The sequence below is a fragment of the Momordica charantia genome, assembly GCF_013281855.1.
Source record: "Momordica charantia cultivar OHB3-1 chromosome 5 unlocalized genomic scaffold, Mcharantia_2.0 BLBB01000005.1, whole genome shotgun sequence".
Taxonomy (NCBI): Eukaryota; Viridiplantae; Streptophyta; class Magnoliopsida; order Cucurbitales; family Cucurbitaceae; genus Momordica; species Momordica charantia.
The window spans coordinates 15,676,513-15,701,424 of NW_028275163.1; the positions used below are offsets into that span (position 1 = coordinate 15,676,513).

General features: G+C 38.9%; 1 protein-coding gene and 1 non-coding gene across 2 annotated transcripts; one reads left to right on the top strand and one right to left on the bottom strand.

Moving 5' to 3' along the window:
• Positions 1-331: 331 nt before the first annotated feature.
• On the bottom strand, positions 332-24,204 carry LOC148211425 (uncharacterized). The gene is made up of 6 exons (XM_088124416.1): positions 24,096-24,204; positions 17,018-17,125; positions 14,595-16,165; positions 13,549-14,096; positions 2,392-2,627; positions 332-1,101 (listed from the first exon to the last, which is right to left on the bottom strand). Exons 1-6 carry the CDS (start codon positions 24,202-24,204, stop codon positions 332-334), a joined length of 3,342 nt encoding a protein of 1,113 aa, XP_087980542.1.
• On the top strand, positions 18,271-18,377 carry LOC148211426 (small nucleolar RNA R71). Its single transcript, XR_015791170.1, has one exon. It is a non-coding gene; the product is annotated as a small nucleolar RNA R71 (small nucleolar RNA).
• Positions 24,205-24,912: the final 708 nt, after the last annotated feature.

Genomic DNA, 24,912 nt, shown 5'->3' on the forward strand with positions numbered 1-24,912 from the left:
GCACGATTTGAAAATTGAAGCAAGATAGTATGGCCTGCCATCTTGCAAAGATTTACTTTGAGACCAGATTCTTTACATCTTTTTCAAAAATGAATTTACTTGCTTTTGAATCTGTCCGGATGGTGAAATCTTTGTTGATAAGATCTCCTTGGAACTTTTGAACGCAAAGTACCATTGCTAATACTTCTTTCTTTATCGTGGAATAGTTTTTCTGGGCACTATTCCAGATGCCTGAATGGTAACGGATAATCGTGATTTTTCCGTTAATCTCCTGTTTGAGTACACCGCCGTATCCAATTTCTGACGCGTCGATGTCTACTATGAGGCGTGCCTAATCAACCACTAGAGATAAGCATGTGATGCTTTTCGCCAGAGATTTGATGGATTGGACTGCGCGTGTATGATCTACAGTCCATGGCTTTGGATTTTTCTTCAATCTATCATATAGTGGCAGATAGATTGTACGGAGATCTTTAATAAAGTCTCCAATGTAATTCACACAACCCAGAAATCGCTGTAGCTGTGTTTTGTCTTGTATGACATCTGGGAATTTATCCACGAATTCCAGAGATCGTTGGATTGGCTTGATGATTCCTTGATTAATATCATAACCTAAAAATCTAACATTTGTTTGGAACAACTTGATCTTTGGCTGGGAAACCACAAGACCATTCATTTTGATAATATTGAGAAATAACTGGAGATGCTTGAAATGCTGATCTACAGTATTTGAGAATACCAGAATATCATCAATATAGACTATTGTGAAATCTTTGTATTTGCTAAAGATGTCGTTCATAATCTTCTGAAATTCGGAAGGAGCATTCTTTAATCCGAATGGCATTACGTTCCATTGAAACTGTCCGAATGGAACATTGAAAGCCGTTTTGTAACGGTCATTTGGATGAATCTGGATTTGCCAAAACCCAGATTTTAAATCGAACTTTGAAAACACCTTTGCTGAAGTAATTCTTTTCAGCAAATCCTGTCGATTAGGTATAGGATACCTAATCCATTTGAGGACTTTGTTAAGAGGCTTGTAATTTATCACGAGCCTGGGAGTTCCTTGTTCTTTCTCAGCTTGATTGTTGACGTAGAAAGCTGAACAAGACCAAGGGCTTTTGGAAAGGCTGATAAGTCCCTTTATGAGAAGATCTGTTATCTAGTCTGTACACGTCTTGACCATATCTTTGCTCATTTGAATAGGCCGAGCTTTTGTTGGGATTTCGGCTTCTTTGAATCCGTCAACATATGGTAGATTAACCATATGCTTTTTTCTATCCCAGAAGGCATTCGGGATGTTCGAACAAACTTCCTTTTTAAGCTTTTCTTGGAAGTTTTGAATTCTTTGTTGAACAGATGGCGTATTAATCTGAATTGCCAACCATATCCATATATAGACTCTTTAGATTATAACATAAACATGATCCTCTTGTATGTCAATTACATAATATTCAATATTACATTTATAACTTTGGATTTTCAAAAAATTGGATAACATTTTCACTTAACAAAGTAAAATCATATAATTATCATAGGACATAAATAATTGAAAGTTTACAAACTACGAGGCTTTAGAGAATAAATCCTAACAATCTCGCACTTGCCCTAAAGCCAATAGGATATGTATCCTAGGGCATACTATTTACCTAACATTTTCTCCCACTGCCGTAGAGAAGATGAGACATATCTCATAGACCTAGACTCTCTAGACTAGCCTTCAATAGTTTAGTGTGAAGATCGTTTGTAAATGGATTAGCATAGTTGTTTGCCAATGCTATCTTGGTGATAATCATGTCTTCCCTTTGTGCAATCTCTCTTTAAAGATGATAATTTATCTCTATATGCTTCCCTCTTTTGTGGCTTTGTAGGTTCCTTGGAGTTTGTCACTACATCGCTATTATCACAATAAAGAGTCATGAACTTATCTGTGTTTGAAACCACTTCCAAATTAGTTAGAAACTTCTTGAGCCATACTGCTTCCTTTGCTGCTCACAAGCAACTACGTATTATTTAGCTTCCATAATGTATTCTGCAACACAACCTTGTTTTATGGTCCTCCACATAGAGTGAAAATTGATCTTGAAGTGAATTTCCTCGAATACTTATCGGTTTGAAAATCAAAGTCAATGTATCATGTAATGATCAAATTCATTGTTCCATACAAAAGCATAAACTTTCTCATTCTTCATAGATACTTGAGAATGAATGTTACTATAATCTAATGATCATATCTGAGATATGACTCAAATTGATATGATCATAATTCGCCAAAAGCTCCAAGAATCAACCTACTTCAACATAGAGAACAAAGAGGATAGACCCCTAAAGAGAGGTAGCTACATCAGACCCATCATCAAATTCTGACAATTTTGAAGGACCAATAGCAACCATCAAGGATCAAGAGGGAGATTGAGATGGAAGATAGGCCAAGCAAGCGGTCATGCCACCCCGCGCACGTGTGCCAATTCCCTTGACCATCAAGGATCAAGGTTGTATTGGCTCCAGCGGCTTCGTGGATGACAGCTCCTCTGGCTTCGTTCTCCAGCAACCCAAGACCCCTCAATGACTTGAACACCCATGGCCAAAATGCGTTGGGCTCGAATCCGGCAACACTGAGCCTAGATCTACGATGTGCAACCCAGGTTCATGATCATTCATTCGTTCCGGTGACAATTGGCGCTTACCCACACCCGTTCAAAGCTTGATTCATGATACCCATCCTACCTCTCCGACATCCATTCGACACGTACCCACACCCAATCGAACCTTGATTTGCAATACCTACCCTCTTTGGCGTCGATTCAGCAAGGACCCAATCGTTTCAATAAAGTTCAATGGGGGTCGAAACCAACACAAGAGCTAGGAGCTCTTAGGCGTGTTTGTAAGTAGCACCAAAGGGCAGGTGTGTGCGTTAATGGGTGTCAATGAGATGATTTCGTGCTGAACTTTGTTATACTTATGTATCTCATGTATTTAGAATTTGCTGGACATGGTTTAAGGACCTCTATTTCTTATCATTGGGTTGCATTCTTGTTGTTTCTTTTGTTCTTTTCCTTTTATATAGTATGAGAATGTTGTGTATCATGTTTGCTGGATATGACTTAAAGTTGCCGATTGGTATGGTTGGAAGTGATTAAGCTTTGATGTTTGAAAGCATGTCTTGAGGTTAAAATGTACGTGTTAGTTTTATGTTATTTAGTGTATGTTTGTTTAGTTGGAAGGTATTGGATTATTTTCTTTGTTCTGTACAATGAAGAGAATGCTGGATAATTGCATTGTGATAAAAGTGTGAATGGCTTGTCGATGCCTTGGAGAGATTGGTTGGGGGTCTGAAATGATGGGACGGACTAGAGGTTTGTTATTTTGTGGTTTGTCCATGATGATAACGCAAACTAGTCGTTTAGTTGTTCGAAGTCGTTACTGTGAGTGACTTGGAAATGATATGTTATAATCTTAGTAGAGGATCATGATTCAAATGTGTGGTCTATCGTGTAATAAAAGGTGGATACACGAGTGGAATGGCCTCAAGGGCAAGTGGTCGAGGCTGTTACATCACAACTGGGTGTCGAGGCTTCGGGAACCAAAGGTCGGGGTCAATAGGCCAGTCTTGGTAGATAGGAATGTCGATGCTCCAAGTACAAAATGACGGGGGACGACATGATGAGTCTATTTGATTATGAGTATTGGGTCCTGACGTGGTGGCGGTAAAGGACGAATATGCTAAGTAGTTGTCGAGCCCTTGGGGATAAATGTTAAGGTCGAACGCCAAGCTTCTGAAAAGGAGTGTCGGGGCCTTGGGGATAAATGTCAAGGGCCGATACGATTTGAAGAGTTAGACTTAGAGGACTAACATGGTGAGATGGATTAGAAGTAGCTTGCAGGAGTTAGGGACCAGCAGGCCTTGTGGTCGAAGTTACGTGTTTTGATATTTTAGATGCTCGTGTATGTGTGTTGATTAACCGTTATGACCTATCGATACATGATTACTAGTTATCATATTTTAATGATTATTGTGATTACGAGCATGCTATTTTATGAATAGTTAGTGAGGGTTACTTACGGAGTATTCTTAATACTCACCCCTCTATGCAATTATTGTTTTCAAGTAAAGGTTAGGTTCATGATGATGGTGGTGGTGCGAAAGAGACTTGAGAAGAAAGACTATAGCTAGCTTTCGTTTAGTTTTATTGATTTTAGGATAGGTTGTTAGGAGTTATCTTATTCTAATTAATGTACTCTATTTAGATATCGATTGTGCAAAGTTCAGGCTATTGAAAACGTTTTAGATCGTTGTACTCCCTAACTGGGTTTTGTTAAGTTAGGTCGTTTGTTTAATTGTGAACTTGTTTTAAGCTGGATTTGTTCCTTAATTCATTGTTTATAAAGGGTTGTAACTTTGATTAATTTCATATGTTGGTTGGTTTGTTTAAACTTTTGTGAGTACTGTTAATAAGAGTAGCGCAACAATAGCGTGGTGGATTTATTTGCTTTGTTGATTTGTTATTATCTTACACGGTTATGCTTCTGTTAAGTAGGTTGTTTGTCTATCGTCGTTTACTCGATTTAGCTTAGTAAAAGAGTTATATGCGCTTGTCCATGGAGGACAAGTTGTTTCATTCATTTCATAAGTGAAGTGTTCACAGGTTTAAGTTGAGCAAATAAAAAGCTGAATTATCTAGGTTCATTCAGTGGCCTTTCTGCCTTGGGAGAAAGTTTGGAGCAAGTAGGTTTAATATTGTTCCTCGTGTAAGTTATCAAAATTTGGGAGCTTTATAACCGACCTGTAGTCATTAACACTATCTTTAGTGGCTCTAATGGGGGCCAATCTGGAAACAAAAAACCAGGCATGAAATATGTGCTTATCAAGTGAAGAAACCGATCGCCCAATCTCTTTCTCTAACGTCGACCTGGATTGTGTCCATTGGCCTCGCAACAACGTAGCCTCCAGGCGGGATGCTCTAGTTGCTGCCGGCTGCTCTTATCTGAATGCTTTGCTTGGGCATGAGGATGGAAAAATTTCCAATAGCGAATTACTTGACTCGATGGATGGAGGGAGGGCCTGCTTGCTCAAGGCTATGAAAAAGAGCATGGTCTTTATTATGCCTAGACGTCACCTTTTAGTCATTTCTCCAATGATTAACCATGTCCAAGTTAGCAGGGTGCTAGTAGATGGCGGAGATTCGGCTAACATGTTGTCACGACCTATATTGCCTTGGGGTGGACCATGGCACAGCTAAAGAGACAGTCACACCAGAAGGCTGTGGGACCAAGGAATCATATTCTAAAGCATTCCTCTATAGTATAACCTATAGTTGTACTGTACATTTTATGCACATTATTTTTAACCTATAGTTTTAATATGAATCCTATTAATATTAATTTTTATTTCAATCTCATTCAAATAATTTATCTCATAATATATGACATTAATTTTCAATCTTTATCCAAAATTCATATACATTTCATTCCCTTATATAATTCGAACATTTCAAATTATTTCATAATTTCTTATCCATGTTTTACCCGTCGTCGTGAGCTAGCAAGGGGACCTAATGGACCTCCAGATCAGAAGCTCCACTTTTTCTGATAATTGAACACCATTATAGGCAGGGATGAACCTAATCCAGAATATGAACCATAGCCTCGCGAAATCGCAATATAGCTTTTCCAGACATTTTTAATTCGTGGTCTAATTCGACAACATTTTGCTTCGAACAAAGGAGTTTCTAAGAGTAAAATTCGTGAAAAAGAACCCATTGTATGGGAAATACTTCAGGAAGTTATGCAACGACATCCCTCTACAGATTCATTAATATGGGTCTACGTATTCTATAATAATATAGATCATGAAAAATACTGATACAATCTACCCTTAAATCGTGGGATGACATCGCCAATGTTTTTTTGAAACAATAGAAAATTTTAACACACTCACTAGAAGAATCCAATTTTTCTTTCCTGAATGAGCCACCAGAAGAGAGATTTCAAGAAATGCTAGATCTATTCACTCTATCAATAACCGAGTCGGATCAAAGAAGCTTTTGGAAAGATCAAAGAAAGAACATGTTCTTGCTCCGTAAAGAATTCTTTCAATAATTTCGAATTTAACCTTTTAAAAAAAGCGCGTACGGTACTTTTGTGTTTACGTAGAATTTGAAAGTGGGAACCCGTTTATTTCATGTAACTACTTGAGCCGGATGAAAAGAAACTTTCACGTCCGATTTGGAAAGGGGGAGCATTTTTGCGAGATTTTGAAACTTATTGTTTCCAAGCGGCGACTTTTGTAATAAAAAAAGGATTTATTATATTTTATTATCATAATTTATTATATTTTATTACCATAAATAAATGCATATTCAGATTAACCCATCAATGATAATGTGGGAATTTATCCTCTAAAAAAAGAAATATGGAATGACTTGATCGTAAATTATAAGATTTTGTGATTTCTTGTTCCTCTAAAGAGGGTACTAATGTTTTTGTCATTAAAAGATATTTTTGGCTGGAGTTCCATAAAACAAGCATAAATTCAATTCAATTTTCTGTTGAGGTCTATCCTGTAGAGGTACTCAAATTGGATCAGTGATCGATTTCTTCGGCAGTTCGATCTATGATCTTGGAGGTTGTGTAATGCTTACTCTCAAACTATTTGTTTATACTGTAGTAATATTCTTTGTTTCTCTCTTCATTTTTGGATTCCTATCTAATGACCCGAGAAGTAATCTGGGACGTGAAGAATAAGCGGAATGCTTAAAATGGAGTTCCCTGGAGAATGAACTCCGAGAGGTAGAGTAGAAATTAGTATGATAAAATATGATAATATGATAAAGTGGTCAAAATGAGCAAATATGTTCAATAAACAAAAGATTTACACAAAAAGATAAATAAAACGATAAAAATACATAATAAAAATACATACATATCAACTTTTTCTACCTAGTTTATTTAACTTATCACGTTGCCGAGATTTCTCAAGTTCTAATATCCTTGAAATTTCTCCATTTAAAATTTGATTTGAACCGGGGATACTATAGGTCTTAACACTCTCCGCGCTGTCTCCGGCCACCAGCTTTTCCAAAATAAGGGGAGATCCACTGCTTATTCTTCACGCCAATATCTTGGTCATCTGACCAAGGAGCACCGGCGGAAGATTTCGGCCTGGACCAATTCTTAAAGACGGAGAGAATAAATGGACTCTTCGAGGGCTACTTAGCTCGACTGTTTGGCAAGTTGGTTCAAAGAATAAAAATAAATACAAGGCTTGACCTTTCTTTTTCATATCTTTGTTTTTGCTTATCATTTTGGGCATTAGCACTAATTTTTCTGTGGACTTCCGAAAACCTGTTTCATGTAGCTTGGCAAGGCAATTTTGAAACATGGGTACAGGACCCTTTACATGTAAAACCGGATCTAAATGTTGGCTAGGTAAGTGACCTGTAGTAAGAGGAGTAGTTATGAACCCTGTAGACCATCCCCATGGGGGTGGTGAAGGGAGGGCCCCAATTGGTAGAAAAAAACCTGCAACCCCTTAGGGTTATCCTGAACTTGGAAGAAGAAGTAGAAAAAGGAATCTATTGATTCTCTCCCACTTGGTTGGACCTATTTCCCATAAATAATTGCAATAATTGAGTGTGAGAGCCAAATGAATCGAAAGATTCCAACTTCCTTGACCTTCCGGCACTCGGTAGGCGTCAGCCCCCATACATGGTCTTACGACTTTGCGGGGAAATTCAATGGGATCCAAAGAGACCATGTCTTCATCCATAGGGTCCCAAGTACCTGTATCAATCGGTATTCTAATGAATTCAGTGGTTCTAGCCGTATACTCTTAAGTTTCATACGGGATGTAACCCCTTTGCCACATAATGGCTATAGGCCCCCTAAAAAACGACGTGTGTAAGAATCTTGAATATGATGCTACCAATAATTGTGGTAATTCACATATGTCACATATGTCTTTCTCTCATCAATCAGTACTCGTTGAAGAAATAAAAATGTAGAAATAGAAACCACTTCTGAAACGAAGGGGACTAAACAGGAACAAAAGGGATCCACCGAAGAAGATACTTTTCCTTCCATTTTTTCAGAAGAAAAGGAGGATCCGGAGTAGATAATAGTAGATAGAAACAACGCTCGTAAGGAGTCCTATTGAAACCAAGAAATATAGGCATGTCTGCCATCCACACCAGAATAAATGAAGTTTTCAATTCCATTGGCCCTCTCAAACCTTTTAATAGCCACTTCTCCACCAGATGGAAGAAACCCGTTCTCGACGGTCGCTGATGCCCCTTCACCAACAATTCTGTTTCGATCGAACCTCAAGCTCATCACCCTGGTACCGCTGCTCGTCCTCTGGTTTCAAGAAAAAAGAGTTTCAGCCGCCTTCGAGAGGGAATAAGCTGCAGCGGCGCACCTCACGAACTTCTTACTGAGGCAGTACCATCCTATAGGCAGGCATTAGCGAGTGTTTGGTTGCTTTTCGTGAAAAATACCAATTGAAGTGGAGGAGAAATATGATCACCATTCGCAAGAACATTCATTCATTTCTTTCTTACTCATCGATCACGACGACTGAAACGACGCGAAAAATCCAAACCCGAAAAAGAGAAGGGTCGGTGGTGGGCATTTGGGAAAGTCGGGCCAATCGGGTGTCTTCATTCAAGCGTCTCAAGAGAAGAAGAACGAAACGAAGTGAGAGGCCGGGAGGCAGAGAAAAGAGTCGAGTCGATTAGGCTGGACGACCGGGAAAAGCAAAACGAAAGATGGATTTGGCCGAAAAAGAAGCAACATTATGGATACCATGACTGATCACCATCGATCAAGAATAATATTTCTAGATCACTTCGCGTCAGCGGGACCTTCAAGTTGTAGATTCGTAAGATCATGGGTGATTGGAGAAAAATCATCAGAACACCAACCATGAGAGGTGAAGACCCCAGTCATAATGCCACCCACGTCTTTTTTTTTTTAACAAAGTCGAGCTAAGTGACTTCGTAACCTTTGTGTAGTGTAGTAGAATGAAGGCTACGCACCGACGCTCTCTAGGAGAGTGGCACGGCCAAACATTATCCCAGAAGGGTACATAAGGCACGGACTCCGCGAACTTGAGGAGCACGCATACAGAGCAGAGCGAAAGCTCTATTTGCCTCTGCCATTCTACGAGTCTCTTCCTTTTTAGGTATGGCATCGCCACTCCTTTTGGCAGCATCCACTAATTCGGAACTTAATTTGAAAGCCATATTTCGACCCGGACATTTTCGGGATGCCCCTAATAACTAACGAATGGCAAGTGTTTTTCCTTGTGTGGATCCTATTTCAATTGGAACTTGATGAGTTGATCCGCCTACACGTCTTTCCGTTACTACTATATCGGGAGTTACTCCACGTATTCCTTGACGTAAAACAGAGATGTTATTGATAATTCTTTGATTTAAGGAATCTTCCCATCTCAATTGAAAACGAAAATATCCTTTTAGGAAGAAATCAAGCTCCGCTTCCGTGTTTTTCTTGTATTGCTTTTTATTTATACGTTTTTTCACATCTGCGCCTCGGTTATTTGTCTCTTGCCCTAAGCTTTACTCAAGTTAGCTTCTGCTATTTCAAGAGTTTGTTGAGCTTCTTCTGGATCAATGCCACTAGCCTTCTCCGCATCATTTCAAATTCAACTAAACTACACAACAATGGGGCGGCCACGACCCGGACTCCCACGGGGGCAGTAGTGGGGAATTGCAGCATTGCTTCTATGATCTTAGGAGCACTGGCCGCCATGGCCCAAACGAAAGTCCCTTCATTCTATGTAGACTCTGGCCCCGGGCTGGCCTTTTGGGAAGCCCGTTCCCAAAAAGTACAGAACAAGGGAATATGTTGGTAATCGATCGAATAAAAGAATTTTTATTTTAGACAAAAACAATCTCCAAATATAAATGAAAGGGAATGTGTGTGATAACATAGAACAAAGTTTAATTTATGCTATTTATAAAGATTTATTACTGGCGAGCTACGAAAATTGCGCCGATCAAAGCAGTTAAAAGAATGATCGAAATCCTCTATCCGTAGAGTACATTGAATGTACAGAAATGGCTATAACAGAGTTTCTGTTATTCGTATTAACAGCTACTCTAGGAGAAATGTTTTTATGTGGTGCTAATGATTTAATAACTATCTTTGTAGCTCAATAATGTTTCAGTTTATGCTCCTACCTATTATTTGGACTGCTGCTTGACTGGGTGTTTTTGCTGAACGCACGCACTAAGCGTGGTAACAATTATATAGATGCAAGCGCACACCTGTCAGAGTAATATAAAATGGATGGAGTATCCAAGTATCGATCCTCAAGGACTTCTAAATAATTTCCAAACTCTGAAGTTTTAAAGAATAGTGAATGTTGAAATGAGTGATTCTTGTAAAATGGGAAGTGGTCACAAATAATGGTTTTGGATTTGGGATTTGGACTTATAATAATAAAACCTAGCCCGAATTACTTCAAGTTAGCCAACAAATAATCAAGGACATGCTAAGGATAATATGCATTTTACTTTAGAAACTAACGACTACGCTTCTCACTTTACTTATGTCTAAGCAAGTTCAAAGTCCTAAGACATTCCCTAATATGTCTATTATGAGATATATCTTAGTTTTAGGATGGAAATAGTCGCAACCTCGGGTTAAGGTCCTATGTCTAGGCTACTTAAGCGGAACCCTTATGTCTAAGGCGCTCCTCTCCTCGGTTTAACCACTCAACAATGCAAATAAGCAACCTTTTCAGTATTGACTTGTTAAGACTTACAGTGGCCTTCTCTAAATCCTAACTTTTTGGGGAAACATGTTGAGCAATGAATGGAAAGCAAAAACACTACTTCTTAGCAAGCCTTTTTAGACATAAAAGGCTAACTATCCATAACCGGGCTAGAGACGGGAATTTAGAAAGACATATTGAAGAAAATACAGCAAGTAAAACGGTTGAATGTGGAATGCATGTGTGAAAAACAAAAGTTAACTAACGGAGAGTTTTTATCGGGATTGAGAGCTTCGCCCTTCTCTTTCAAGTAAGGGAGAGTGTCACGTGCTCTTTCCTCCAAAAACACAACTCTCTTAACTAAAAATAAAGTAAAGGCAAAGGGAAGATAAGCAAAGTGCTGGATTTTTATATATTTGAATAAGTAGAAAATGACTAAGTACAAATGGAAACAAAACAAAGCTCAATAAAGGAATGTAAAGTGCTCGAGATTTAAAAACCAAAAGCAACTAATGAAAGCAACTCAAAAGTACTTAGAAAGCAACAAAGAAACACTAAAAATGATCAAGAGAAGGAAGCAAGGCTTGATGAATTTGGTGGAGAAGTTGCTGGAATTTATAGCTGTGCAGAATTGGTTAGGTAGGTCCTAAAACGATGGTGAATCACCCATTTCCAACTCCTTTGACTGACCAAATCGTGCTCAAACTGATAGTGGAACACTTCTTCTACACGTATGCATCGGTTGGAACCACCAAAACGCATTGGAAGACGCGTTTCATTAAGGGCAAAGTTGGAAGAAAACCTGTTTTTCTGCAGGCATCCCAGGCGCCTGGCGCCTCCTGAGGTGTTTTTTCGTCTTTTCGCTTCTTTTGATTAATTTGCACTCCCAAATGGTCCTAAAATGTCATAAATACAATATAAGCCATCCACAAACCATAGTATATGAATTTTGCATGAATTGGAACTCAAACGATCGAGAAAAAGTCCGAAACAAAGCTGAAACATAGTAAAAACAGCAGCTAAAACCTTCTTTTTACGCATGTAAACAAGCGTAATCACACCCCCAAACTTAACTTTTTGCTTGTCCTCAAGCAAAACTTAGCAACTTTAATCAGCTTTCTAACACATGGACAAGGAAAAGCAAAACCAACCGAGATGTTCAATCATAAATTGTCTCAAGGAAAAGATGTCAAAGCCTACCATTCTATTGCCTTTGTAAACTTAGTCACTATAAACCAAGTTTGAAATGATAAAAACTTTTTCTTTCAAAATCTTTTTTCTCTTTCAAAAACAGAAAACGTTTTCAAATACCCCTAAGGAATCTGCACACTCCCTTTTTACACTAAGACTTTTACATCTGAAAGACCGGCTACTAGCCCCTGAGGTTTCCACACACTAACATCGGTTTCAACCACAGCTACTCGTAGAAAGACTTTGAAACTAACAGCTAGGTCATAAAACGACGACAATGAGAAACACGAAGTCACTTATCACCATCCTTACTGCTATTTTCAAAGTCAACACCCAACCTAAAACTAAATGGGTGTCTACAGTAGGACTCGGAAATCATAACTACATTTTCTTTAACTCTCATTGTTTTTACCGCTCTTTTCTTTCTAACACAAGTCTTTTCCCCACTCTTATTTTCTCTCAACAAGACTCTTTTTACTCTTTTGCAACTTTTTTTTTTCTTTCTTTCTTTCGTTTTTTTTTTTTTTTTTTTTTTTTTAGCTAAGTGCTTTTTCAACATTTTCTTTCTTTCCAACTGACTCTTTTTCAAAAGAAAATAGCATGATTTTTTAAATGTAAATAACACCTTATCTTTCTGAAACAACGACTGACACAACGACTGTCCCCCCCAAACTTAAGAGAGACAGTGTCCTCACTGGGAAAAGACTTTTGCATCGGATGAAAAAAAGGCTTAACAGTAAAAAGGACAAGGACTTCCTATATAGGGGCAAAGAAAAAGCTTAAAGTCTGTAAAGATCAAAAAGACATAAAAGAAAATGAGTTTATCACATAAACAAAGGAAATAGCTCAAAGCTTAGTCAGGCATAGAACAGAAAACTCAACAATCTCTTATAATCATCATCGACATGAAATCACATGCACAGCACAGATGCTTCAAAATAGGCACAGCACAGCATACTTTAAGTGATCAGAAGATAAACGATACTAATTTATTCATGCTTCAACTGAGCTCGAAACATAATCAATACAAAAAAAACATGCGTAGTAATGCTAGAATATGCAAACTACGTCATTAACAAAAAGAAGAAAACACAAAAAATAGCAAAGAAGGAACCTCCCCTTCATGAAGTCGGAGGCTGTGGACTAGGATCAGTGTCAGTACTGGGAGATGGATGACCAAGGATAGCAGCTAGCGCTGGAGGCTATGAAGGTAAAACCGCAAAATCCAATGAAGCCCTTAAGTTGTAGATATGTTGCACGACTTCTCGAACCTGAGAGTTTTCGAAATGCTGGAAAAACAGGGCAGGCGCCAGGCGCCTGCGTGATTTATTTTCGCAAAGAGCAGACGCCAGGCGCCTGCGTAATTCTTTTTTTTTTTCAACGTTTTTTTTGTTTCTTTTTTTTTTTTTGTTTCTTTTTTTTCAACGTTTTCAAAAACATTCTCTTAATAAGAAAAACTTTATAATGAAACAAAGAGAAAATACAAGATACAAAGACTTCCTTCCTTTACTTTTGTTCTTTCAAAAACGGATAAGAAGGAAAAAACATTTTTCGCAAAAATTTATTGACCTGAAAGTTGAATAGAGGTTTTTCCTCTATCCACTGGTTCTCCAAAATACGGCTTATGTCTCTGCCCATTTACTTTAAAAACATTTCCCTTAGAGTCAACTAGATCCACTGCCCCATATGGGTAGACTTTAAAAATTTGAAAGGGACCAGACCATCTAGACTTAAGTTTTCCAGGGAAGAGTTTCAACCTAGAGTTGAATAACAGAACCAGATCACCTTCTTGAAGATTGTTCGGCCGAAGACGCCTATCATGCCACTGTTTAGTTTTTTCCTTAAACAACTTAGCATTCTCATAAGAAAAGTGCCTGTGTTCTTCTAATTCCAACAATTGTAACTTCCTCGCTTCACCTGCAGCCAACAAATCAAAATTTAATTTCTTAGTAGCCCAAAATGCTTTATATTCTAGCTCAAGAGGCAAATGACATGCTTTTCCAAAAACTAGCCTATAGGGGGACATGCCGAGGGGAGTCTTAAATGCTGTCCTATATGCCCAAAGTGAATCATCAAGCTTAAAAGACCAATCCCTACGGTTAAGATTTACAGTTTTTTCTAAAATGTTTTTTATCTCCCTATTAGATATTTCGGCTAACCCATTCGACTGAGGATGATATGCTGTTGCAACCCTATGACGCACATTGTATTTAGTCAGCAACTTTTGCATAGACCTATTCACAAAATGAGCCCCCCCATCGCTTATCAGACAACGCGGGGTTCCATAACGCGTAAAAATGTGCTTTTGCAGAAAACGAATGACAACTTTGGAATCATTGGTAGCAGTTGCAATGGCTTCTATCCATTTCGAAACATAATCTACTGCTAACAATATATAAAGCTTACCATTAGAAGATGGAAATGGACCCATAAAATCTATACCCCACACATCAAATATTTCAATCTCCAGGATCGGGGTTTGAGGCATTTCGTGGCGTTTAGATATATTACCTGTCCGTTGGCATTTGTCACAAACCTGGGCAAACTTATGTGCATCTTTGAACAGAGTGGGCCAAAAGAACCCACTTTGCAAAACTTTGGCTGCGGTTTTGTGTCCTGCAAAATGTCCTCCATATGGAGACATATGACAAGCGTCTAATATCGCCTCGTGCTCTTCTTCTGCGACACACCTGCGTAAGATATTGTCAGGTCCTAGCTTATATAAAAAAGGCTCATCCCAACGATAACATCGAACTTCATTTAGAAATTTCTTTACCTGTTGCTTGTTGAACTCATAAGGAACTATTCGACTTACCAAATAATTTGCTATATCGGCATACCACGGAACTGAATCAACTCGCAAGAGTTGCTCGTCAATAAACTGTTCACGTATAACAGTTCCATCATCACAGAGCGGGGATTCCAATCTAGACAGGTGATCAGCAACTTGGTTTTCAGTACCCTTCCTGTCCCTAACTTCAATATCAAACTCTTGAAGTAACAAAATCCACCGTATCAAACGTGGTTTAGCATCTTTTTTAGCAAATAAATATTTTAAAGCAGAATGGTCAGTAAAAACAATGACTTTTGTGCCTATCAAGTAAGACCTAAACTTATCAAAGGCAAACACAACTGCTAACAGTTCCTTTTCAGTAGTAGTGTAATTGAGTTGTGCACCGGTCAGAGTCTTACTAGCATAATACACAGGATGCAAGATCTTGTTTTTACGTTGTCCTAACATAGCTCCTATTGCATAATCACTGGCATCACACATGAGCTCAAAAGGTAAATCCCAATTAGGTTCGATAATTATAGGAGCTGAACTTAGAGCAACTTTCAACATTTCAAATGATTTTAAACAGTCATCATCAAAAACAAATGGTCTATCATGTTCTAACAATTGACACAAGGGTTTAGAAATTTTAGCAAAGTCTTTTATAAAGCGGCGGTAAAATCCCCCATGCCCTAAAAAACTTCTAATCCCTTTGACATTTGTAGGAGGAGGTAGCTTTGAAATGATGTCTATCTTAGCGTGGTCTACCTCTATTCCTTGCTTGGAAATTTTGTGACCCAAAACAATACCCTCTTGTACCATGAAATGACACTTCTCCCAATTTAGGACTAGGTTTGTTTGTTCACATCTCTCCAATACTCTCTCCAAATTAACTAAACAAGCATCGAAAGAATTTCCAAAAACAGAAAAGTCATCCATAAAAACTTCTAGAATATTTTCTACCATGTCAGAGAAGATGGCCATCATACACCTCTGAAAAGTCGCGGGTGCATTGCATAGTCCAAAGGGCATTCGCCTAAAAGCGAACGTACCATACGGACACGTAAATGTTGTCTTCTCCTGGTCTTCTGGAGCAATAGTAATTTGATTATAACCCGAATATCCATCTAAAAAACAATAGAAATCCTTACCTGCCAGACGGTCGAGCATCTGGTCAATAAACGGGAGAGGAAAATGGTCTTTCTTTGTTACCTTGTTGAGTTTGCGATAATCAATGCAAACTCTCCACCCGCTCACAGTTCGGGTTGAGATGAGCTCATTCTCCTCGTTGGCCACCACGGTTATACCCCCTTTCTTTGGTACACACTGTACTGGGCTTACCCAGCTGCTGTCAGATATTGGGTATATAACACCGGCGTCAAGCCATTTAAGAATTTCTTTTCTTACAACCTCTTTCATCTTCGGGTTCAATCGCCTTTGACTCTCAATAGAGTTCTTAGCATCTTCTTCCAATAGAATTTTGTGCATGCAAAAGGCTGGGCTTATCCCTCGGATATCTGCTATCGTCCATCCAATGGCCTTTTTGTGCTTCTCCAAAATCTGCAATAAAGAATATTCATTAGTAGGTGATAAATTGGAAGCTATAATAACTGGTAAAGTGTCGTTATCCCTTAGATACGCATATTTCAAATGCGACGGCAATGGCTTCTGCTCCAACGTGGGTGGTTCCACTATGGACGGAAGTAACGACTTGCATTCTTCTTTTTGTATTTTTTCAATAGGATTAGCCACATCTTCTGGTCCTTCTGCTATCTTATCAAGCTCTTCTTCAATCTCTGTAACTAATAAGTCATAAAACTCATCAAACATAATAAGATTCAAGCTATTTATAGCAGAGCACTCTTCAAAGTCTCCTGGTAATTTCATGGCGTCTAGAACGTTAAATTTAACTTCTTCATTATTTACCCTCATTGTAATTTCTCCCTTCCTCACATTAAAAACTGTATCCCCAGTGGCTAGAAATGGTCTTCCCAAAATAATGGGAACGTCTAAGTCTGCCTCGCAATCTAGAATGATAAAGTCCGCAGGGAAAATGAATTTGTCCACCTGGACTAAAACATCTTCTATCTTTCCCTCAGGTCTTATGATAGATCTATCTGCTAGTTGGAGGGTAACCGTAGTAGGTCTAGCTTCTCCTATGCCTAAAGATTTGAAAACTGATAATGGCATAAGATTAATGCTAGCGCCTAGATCACATAATGCCCTACCTAAGTTTTTTCCTCTTATGGAACATGGAATGGTAAAACTGCCAGGATCATTACATTTCATGGGTAGCGGGCTGCCTACAGCTTCACTACTACATTTTGTCATGGCTACCAGTTCATGCTCTCCTATTTTTTTCTTCCTAGAAACTATATCTTTCAAAAACTTAGCATAATTTGGCATCTGTTCTAGAGCATCTACTAATGGTATATTTATATGCAGTTGTTTTAACACATCTAAAAATTTTCTAAACTGGGAATCATTATTTTTCTTTACTAATCTTTGTGGAAACGGGGGAGTAGGGGTAAAAGAAGGTTGTACCTGTGGAGGAACACTCGGGGTGTCCTCATTACCTTTTCTAATATTTTCTTTTTCTGGTGTTGTTGGATTTTCTGGTATCTTTACAATTGGTTCAGTGGACGGAATCTGTACATCTGTTGTTGGCATTGTTGGTCCATCATATGCCAGTCCACTCCTGAGGGTGACAGCTTTGCACTGTTCTTTCCCTTCTCGTTTTGGTAATTCAGTATGGCCTGGAAAAGAACCTTGTGGTCTATTCTTCAATTCATTGGCGAGCTGTCCCAATTGGGTCTCGAAATTCCTCATTGATGCCGCTTGGGATTGTATCACTGCGTCGGTTCGGGCCATGTACTCCTTCATCATATTCTCAAGATTTGAGTTGTTATTTTGAACTGGTGGAGTCTGTGTTCTCTGATTGTACTGCTGTTGCGGTGGTGGGATGTATTGCTGTGTAGGTGGAACATAGGGCTGCTTGTTCTGCTGGCTCTGCCCTTGATTAAAACCGCTCGAACCTCCTTGACCTCCCCATGAGAAATTAGGGTGGTGCCTCCAACCTGGGTTGTAGGTGTTCGAATATGGGTTAAAGTTCCTATTGTTCCCATGTCCTACATAAAAAACAGAAGCAGGGTTATGTGGACAATTATCATAGATATGGTTTTCACTGCAAAATGAACAAATGAGATCGTTGACTTGGCAAACAGGGGCAGGAGTGCAATAATCCGACTGCACAGGTTGTATCGGCGTGGCTAATGGATTTTTTATTCCCAATGCCATCTCTTTTAGCCTCTGGTTCATTGTAACCATCTCTTTTTGCATCGAGGTCGCAATGTCCAGAGCCAAAACTCCAGCTGGATCTTGCTTCTTTGGTGCTGCCCTAGATCTTTGCGAACACCATAGTTCGTTATGTGAAGCTAAGTCATTTAGGATGTCAACTATCTCGTTGAATGTCTTCTTTGTAAAGGCTCCGTTGGCAGCATTGTTTAGCATCATCTTAGTAGGATGATCTAAACCTCTAAAGAAATGTTCTATCTGGATGCATGCCGGCAAGCCATGGTTCGGACATTTCCTGATTAGTTCTTTAAATCTCTCCCACGCCTCGTGAACAGGTTCACGATCATACTGTCTAAAGGAGATGATCTCCTCTCTGATATCAGCGTGGCGAGTAGGTGGGAAGAATTTTGTTAAGAACTTCTCCACTAACGACCCCCATGTGGTGATGGATCCCGGTGGAAATGCATTGAGCCATGCTCTAGCTTGGTCCTTCAAAGAAAATGGAAAAAGTGTTAGCCTCAGAGCATCGTCTGTTATACCAGGTAATCGAAATGCATTTGCTATTTGAATGAATGATTTCAGATGATCATGTGGATCCTCATGTTCCTGCCCTCCAAAATGTCCAATTGTCTGCAACATTTGGAACATCATTGGTTTAAGCTCAAAGTTTGCGTGGGCTGGAATAGGGTTGACTATCCCTGAATCAAAGTTCTGAAAAGCCGTGGCGGCATATTCTCGCATTGCCACGTCTCTGTTGTCCGCCATCTGGATATGGTTGAATTCATCATTTCTTGCATGATCCCTCATATTACCGTTAACAGCAGGTGGATCAACCGGATCACGAGGTGGAATATCTGCCATTGATGTGCTTGTACTCTCTACCTCACTTTCAGGACTGATTTCACCTTGTCTCTCTTTTTGCTTTTCTAGTTGTTTTCGAAGTCTTTGCTCCTTTCGAGTTTTTCGAAGGGTCCGCTCAATCTCAGGGTCAAGGGGTAGAAGAAAAGATCTTGTGCTCATGCACTTTAACTTACCCTTGTGAGATAAACGACCAAAAATATAGAACAAAAACGGTGGATGGAAATTACACCCAACAACAATTCACAAAAAATAAAAACTAAAAGAATTTGAAAATAATTTTAAAACTAAAGTCCCCGGCAATGGCGCCAAAAACTTGACTGGGCGTTTTTGCTGAACGCACGCACTAAGCGTGGTAACAATTATATAGATGCAAGCGCACACCTGTCAGAGTAATATAAAATGGATGGAGTATCCAAGTATCGATCCTCAAGGACTTCTAAATAATTTCCAAACTCTGAAGTTTTAAAGAATAGTGAATGTTGAAATGAGTGATTCTTGTAAAATGGGAAGTGGTCACAAATAATGGTTTTGGATTTGGGATTTGGACTTATAATAATAAAACCTAGCCCGAATTACTTCAAGTTATCCAACAAATAATCAAGGACATGCTAAGGATAATATGCATTTTACTTTAGAAACTAACGACTACGCTTCTCACTTTACTTATGTCTAAGCAAGTTCAAAGTCCTAAGACATTCTCTAATATGTCTATTATGAGATATATCTTAGTTTTAGGATGGAAATAGTCGCAACCTCGGGTTAAGGTCCTATGTCTAGGCTACTTAAGCGGAACCCTTATGTCTAAGGCGCTCCTCTCCTCGGTTTAACCACTCAACAATGCAAATAAGCAACCTTTTCAGTATTGACTTGTTAAGACTTACAGTGGCCTTCTCTAAATCCTAACTTTTTGGGGAAACATGTTGAGCAATGAATGGAAAGCAAAAACACTACTTCTTAGCAAGCCTTTTTAGACATAAAAGGCTAACTATCCATAACCGGGCTAGAGACGGGAATTTAGAAAGACATATTGAAGAAAATACAGCAAGTAAAACGGTTGAATGTGGAATGCATGTGTGAAAAACAAAAGTTAACTAACGGAGAGTTTTTATCGGGATTGAGAGCTTCGCCCTTCTCTTTCAAGTAAGGGAGAGTGTCACGTGCTCTTTCCTCCAAAAACACAACTCTCTTAACTAAAAATAAAGTAAAGGCAAAGGGAAGATAAGCAAAGTGCTGGATTTTTATATATTTGAATAAGTAGAAAATGACTAAGTACAAATGGAAACAAAACAAAGCTCAATAAAGGAATGTAAAGTGCTCGAGATTTAAAAACCAAAAGCAACTAATGAAAGCAACTCAAAAGTACTTAGAAAGCAACAAAGAAACACTAAAAATGATCAAGAGAAGGAAGCAAGGCTTGATGAATTTGGTGGAGAAGTTGCTGGAATTTATAGCTGTGCAGAATTGGTTAGGTAGGTCCTAAAACGATGGTGAATCACCCATTTCCAACTCCTTTGACTGACCAAATCGTGCTCAAACTGATAGTGGAACACTTCTTCTACACGTATGCATCGGTTGGAACCACCAAAACGCATTGGAAGACGCGTTTCATTAAGGGCAAAGTTGGAAGAAAACCTGTTTTTCTGCAGGCATCCCAGGCGCCTGGCGCCTCCTGAGGTGTTTTTTCGTCTTTTCGCTTCTTTTGATTAATTTGCACTCCCAAATGGTCCTAAAATGTCATAAATACAATATAAGCCATCCACAAACCATAGTATATGAATTTTGCATGAATTGGAACTCAAACGATCGAGAAAAAGTCCGAAACAAAGCTGAAACATAGTAAAAACAGCATCTAAAACCTTCTTTTTACGCATGTAAACAAGCGTAATCACTGCTTCGCAGGGCTTTACCCGTCCCCGGTATGGACGCGAGCTCACCTCACATCGTATGGTGCTCTCCAAAGAGCAACTCTTCTCAAAATCTCAAAAGGTACTGAGTTGGAATCCCATTATAACTAAGGATTCTTGTGGTTCCGGAGAATCTCTTACTAATAAAGGTGCTTGTTGAGTAAGGCCGGCTTTCGCGCCCTTGTATAGGTTGGGTGCTTGAGCAAATCTTTCTCATATCGAGAAAGGCTTTCCTTGAGTTTTCAATAAGGGGCGCGTTAGCGAGGCCGTTTTCTTGCAGGAGTGCTAACGCACACCCTTACGTTTTCTTCGCTTGCTTCTTTTAAATGAATAGATCCGATCGCAACTTCGAATATGGAATTCAAAGGGATTAAATAGGAAATGATACTCTGAATCCTATTCGCTCGACTCATCCAAAATAAGTATCTTAAAAATTTTATAATCTCAACAAATCTATCAAATGATCTTTTGTCGTTATTAAGCCTCGTATACCTCCGCTCATCTGGTCTGCCTGGTCAAATCAACTCTCCTGCCTGTGTATCCCATGCCCGGTGTCGTTGATCACCCCCGATCAGTGCAATGGGATGTGTCTATTTATCTATCTCTTGACTCGAAATGGGAGCAGGTTTGAAAAAGGATCTTAGAGTGTCTACGAAGGAAAAAAACAAGTGTTTCTTAAAACATTGTTCCCTTCGTTCATGTATTCCTCTCATCAAAGGAAAATATTTTGTTAACTCCCGAATATCCAATTGATTATTAATTCTTTATAACGCATTATATTTTTCTTTGATAAATAAGAATGTAATCGTTGGCGTTTTCGCCCTCCACCTAAGCTGCGCAGGAAGGCCCAAAACCAATCCCAGATATCAGTGAAGCTTCATAGGGTTGTCCTTTGATTTCACCTGTTTCAGCCTGTGATTTATAAATGGCTTCCGCACAAAATAGGAAACGGCGAGATTAATCGGTCAAACTCATTAACCAAGTTATTCAATATTCGTTGACTATAGGTCACTCCACTAAAGAGCCGCAGTTGCACTATTCTCACTGTAGAATATTTTAGTGTCCACGGATATACGACCACTAATGGCAAGTCAATCCTTAATGACTGCTCATAAATCAAGCTGGGTCAAATTACCTTTTTACCTCTGAGTTACATTTTACTCCTTAAATACCATTGATTCTCTAATGAACAACTCGGTTATCGTCCGACCAATAATCGGAAGTCCCTTTCGAGCCAGTGAGAGGATGGAGTCCCTTGTTCAAGTCCCGGAGTCAGCATTTAAAAGAACACTCATCTACTCCCCGAAAGTCAAGATGAGCGAATTTCATCTCGCGAAGTTATGTTCCCATCTCCTCACTCGGTCTCGTCCCCAAAATGGTAGGAATGCTAAGTCCGCGCTCAGGCTACTCTCACCTATACATATCTAAAGATGAGCCCTCACGAGCAGGAGTCCATAACTCACTCAGGATTGAGAATGAGTTCTCTGGTCATCCTTTGAAATAGCAATCTGTTAGTCAACGACGTTACATCTAAAGATTCGTTATTTCGCAGTCTAGTCATATACAAACTCATTGTATAGGATACTTCCACTCGCACGTCTCCACACGAACGACTTGGATCAGGTCGTCTGTAACATTTACAAAGTGAGCCGTATCCATAGTGTTGCCAGGATTAGGTACCCAGCCTTATCCATATACCATAGACCCTTTAAGTTATTCCTGGGTCATTATCTACTTGTATATCGAGAGTATATCAAATACATACCCAGTATATATACTGTCCCGGTTACATGACAATAACCATGGATGTTTAGTTTATTGGATTTAGACAATGCAATGTTATGATTCAACAACAAATTGGTTTAATATAACTTTATTGAATATAAATTTGTTTTTACATAAATACAAACTACGAGTTTATGGCAACACACCCAAAAAACTCCCACTTAAAGTAAACCCAAGTGGGGTGTACATATATAATCATAAAGTAAAGGGAAAATACAATAAACTAGGGCATACACTATACGCATTACATTTTTCCTACTTGCCCTAGACTAATTGTACAATGCTCGTAGACCTAGACTCCCTAGATGGCCCTCAAACACTCTAGCCGTGAGTGCCATCGTAAAAGGATCAACAATGTTGTGCTGCGAAGCGATCTTTGTCACAATTACATCCTCTCATTGCACTATCTCCCGTATTAAGTGGTACTTCCTTTCTATGTGCTTGCCTCTCTTGTAGCTTCGAGATTTTTTAGAATATGCCACAACACCACTGTTACACAAAAAGGTGTGATGGGCAAGTTCATGTTTGGAACGACTTCCAAATCAGTTAAGAACTTCCTGAGTCAAACTGTTTCTTTTGCTGCTTCACAAGTCGCAAAGTACTCAGCCTCCATGGTGGAGTCTGCTATGCATCATTGTTTGATGCTTCGGCAAATTACCGCTCCTCTATTAAGAGTGACCACTGACCCCGACGATTTATACGCTAAAGCCCAACTCTAAGAAGGGTGGGTTAGGTAAAATAATAGGAAACCAATATGAGACATGACTTAGACATAAATGCATAAAACATGATCCAAGAAATAGGCCCTCTAACCCATAATGCAAATGAGTTGATAAATATTATTTAAGATTGTAATCACACATAGACATATGATTTTAGGTTACCCTAGCCTATGTAGCAACAAAAACCGGTAGTGAAATAGTAGAACTCAATTTCCCAAGAATTGCTAGAGAATTGCGCCTGGCACAATTTCCCAACAAAGTGTGTTTTCCATGTTTTGCATCAAAACTAAGGTAGGAAGCAAAGATGTTGAGCTTTATTAAATTGCTTGACATTCCAAATCCTAACCAACACTTTTTATCACCATTTTCTCCATATACCACAATTGCATATTTGAACCATTCACTTCTTTAAAACAGTTTTGAAAAGCAACAAGTCCCTGAGGATTCGACCTTGGATTACTCCCAAGTATTACTTGTGACCGTGTGTGCTGCACGAGTCTCAAATCTTTTTAAAGGTAGAGAAAGTCCCAACTAGTTTTTGGTGCCGTTTCTGGGGACTTAAGTTTTCAAATCATAATCTTTTTAAGTGAATTGTTTCATGCGTGATTGTTGCATACTTCTGTCATTGGACTCAATTGTTATATCTAACCTTTAGGAGAGTTGTGTATGAGCACGTGGTCTGGTTGGTTGACCTTTGATCCAGAGATTGAAAGAACCCTTAAAAGGATAAGGCGTGAGCGGAGGTTGAGAAAATAAAGAGAACGTAAAAAAAAAAGAAGTTGAAGAAGAGACCATTAGGATGAATCGAAATCCACAAGATCCTCCACCTCCACAAATTCCACATGTGAACGGAGACATGGTAGGTGAAGGAGCAGCAAACAGAGCAGGAGAAGTTCCCAATCCAATCCTACAAGCAAATAACTGAAATGTAGCCATGCAGAACAATGTCACTCATGCGTTCCATTACTTAAATTCAGGGATAAGTAATCCTTTACCCCAAGCCGCAAAGTTCAAGCTTAAGCTAGTCATGTTCCAGAGGTTGTAGACGATGGGCCTGTTTGGAGATTAACTAACGAAGACCCTTATTCCCATCTCAAATATTTTATTAAAATAGCTAATCATTTCAATTTCCTGACAACTCTGAACATGCACTAAGACTAAAAATGTTTCCTTTTTCTATCAGAGACAGTGCAAGGACTTGGTTAAACTTGCTAGAACCAGATTCTATCACCACGTGGGCAGAAAAGATGGAGAAATTCTTGGCAAAGTATCATACTTTGACAAGGAACGCAAACTTTCAGCCTCTCTTGGCACCATAGTCCTCTTGGCTTCTTTAGATGGACCCGCCTTGGCACACTATCGTAGGTCGAACTCAAATCCAACGTTCAATTTAAAGTTGGATAGATTCCAAATTTTCAAATTCATCCCAAATTTGAATTTGAATCATATTTTGACTTTTAAATTAAATTCAAAGTTGAAAAAAAAAAAAACTTCTGAAGATAATTTAAATTTCAATGGATAAAATTCAGATGTCTGATTTTAATTGTGCAACTTTATTGTCAATTGGACCTACAACGATATCTTGGTCCACAATTAATTTTTTTTTCTAAATTATGACTTAAATTCATATATTTGATTGCACAA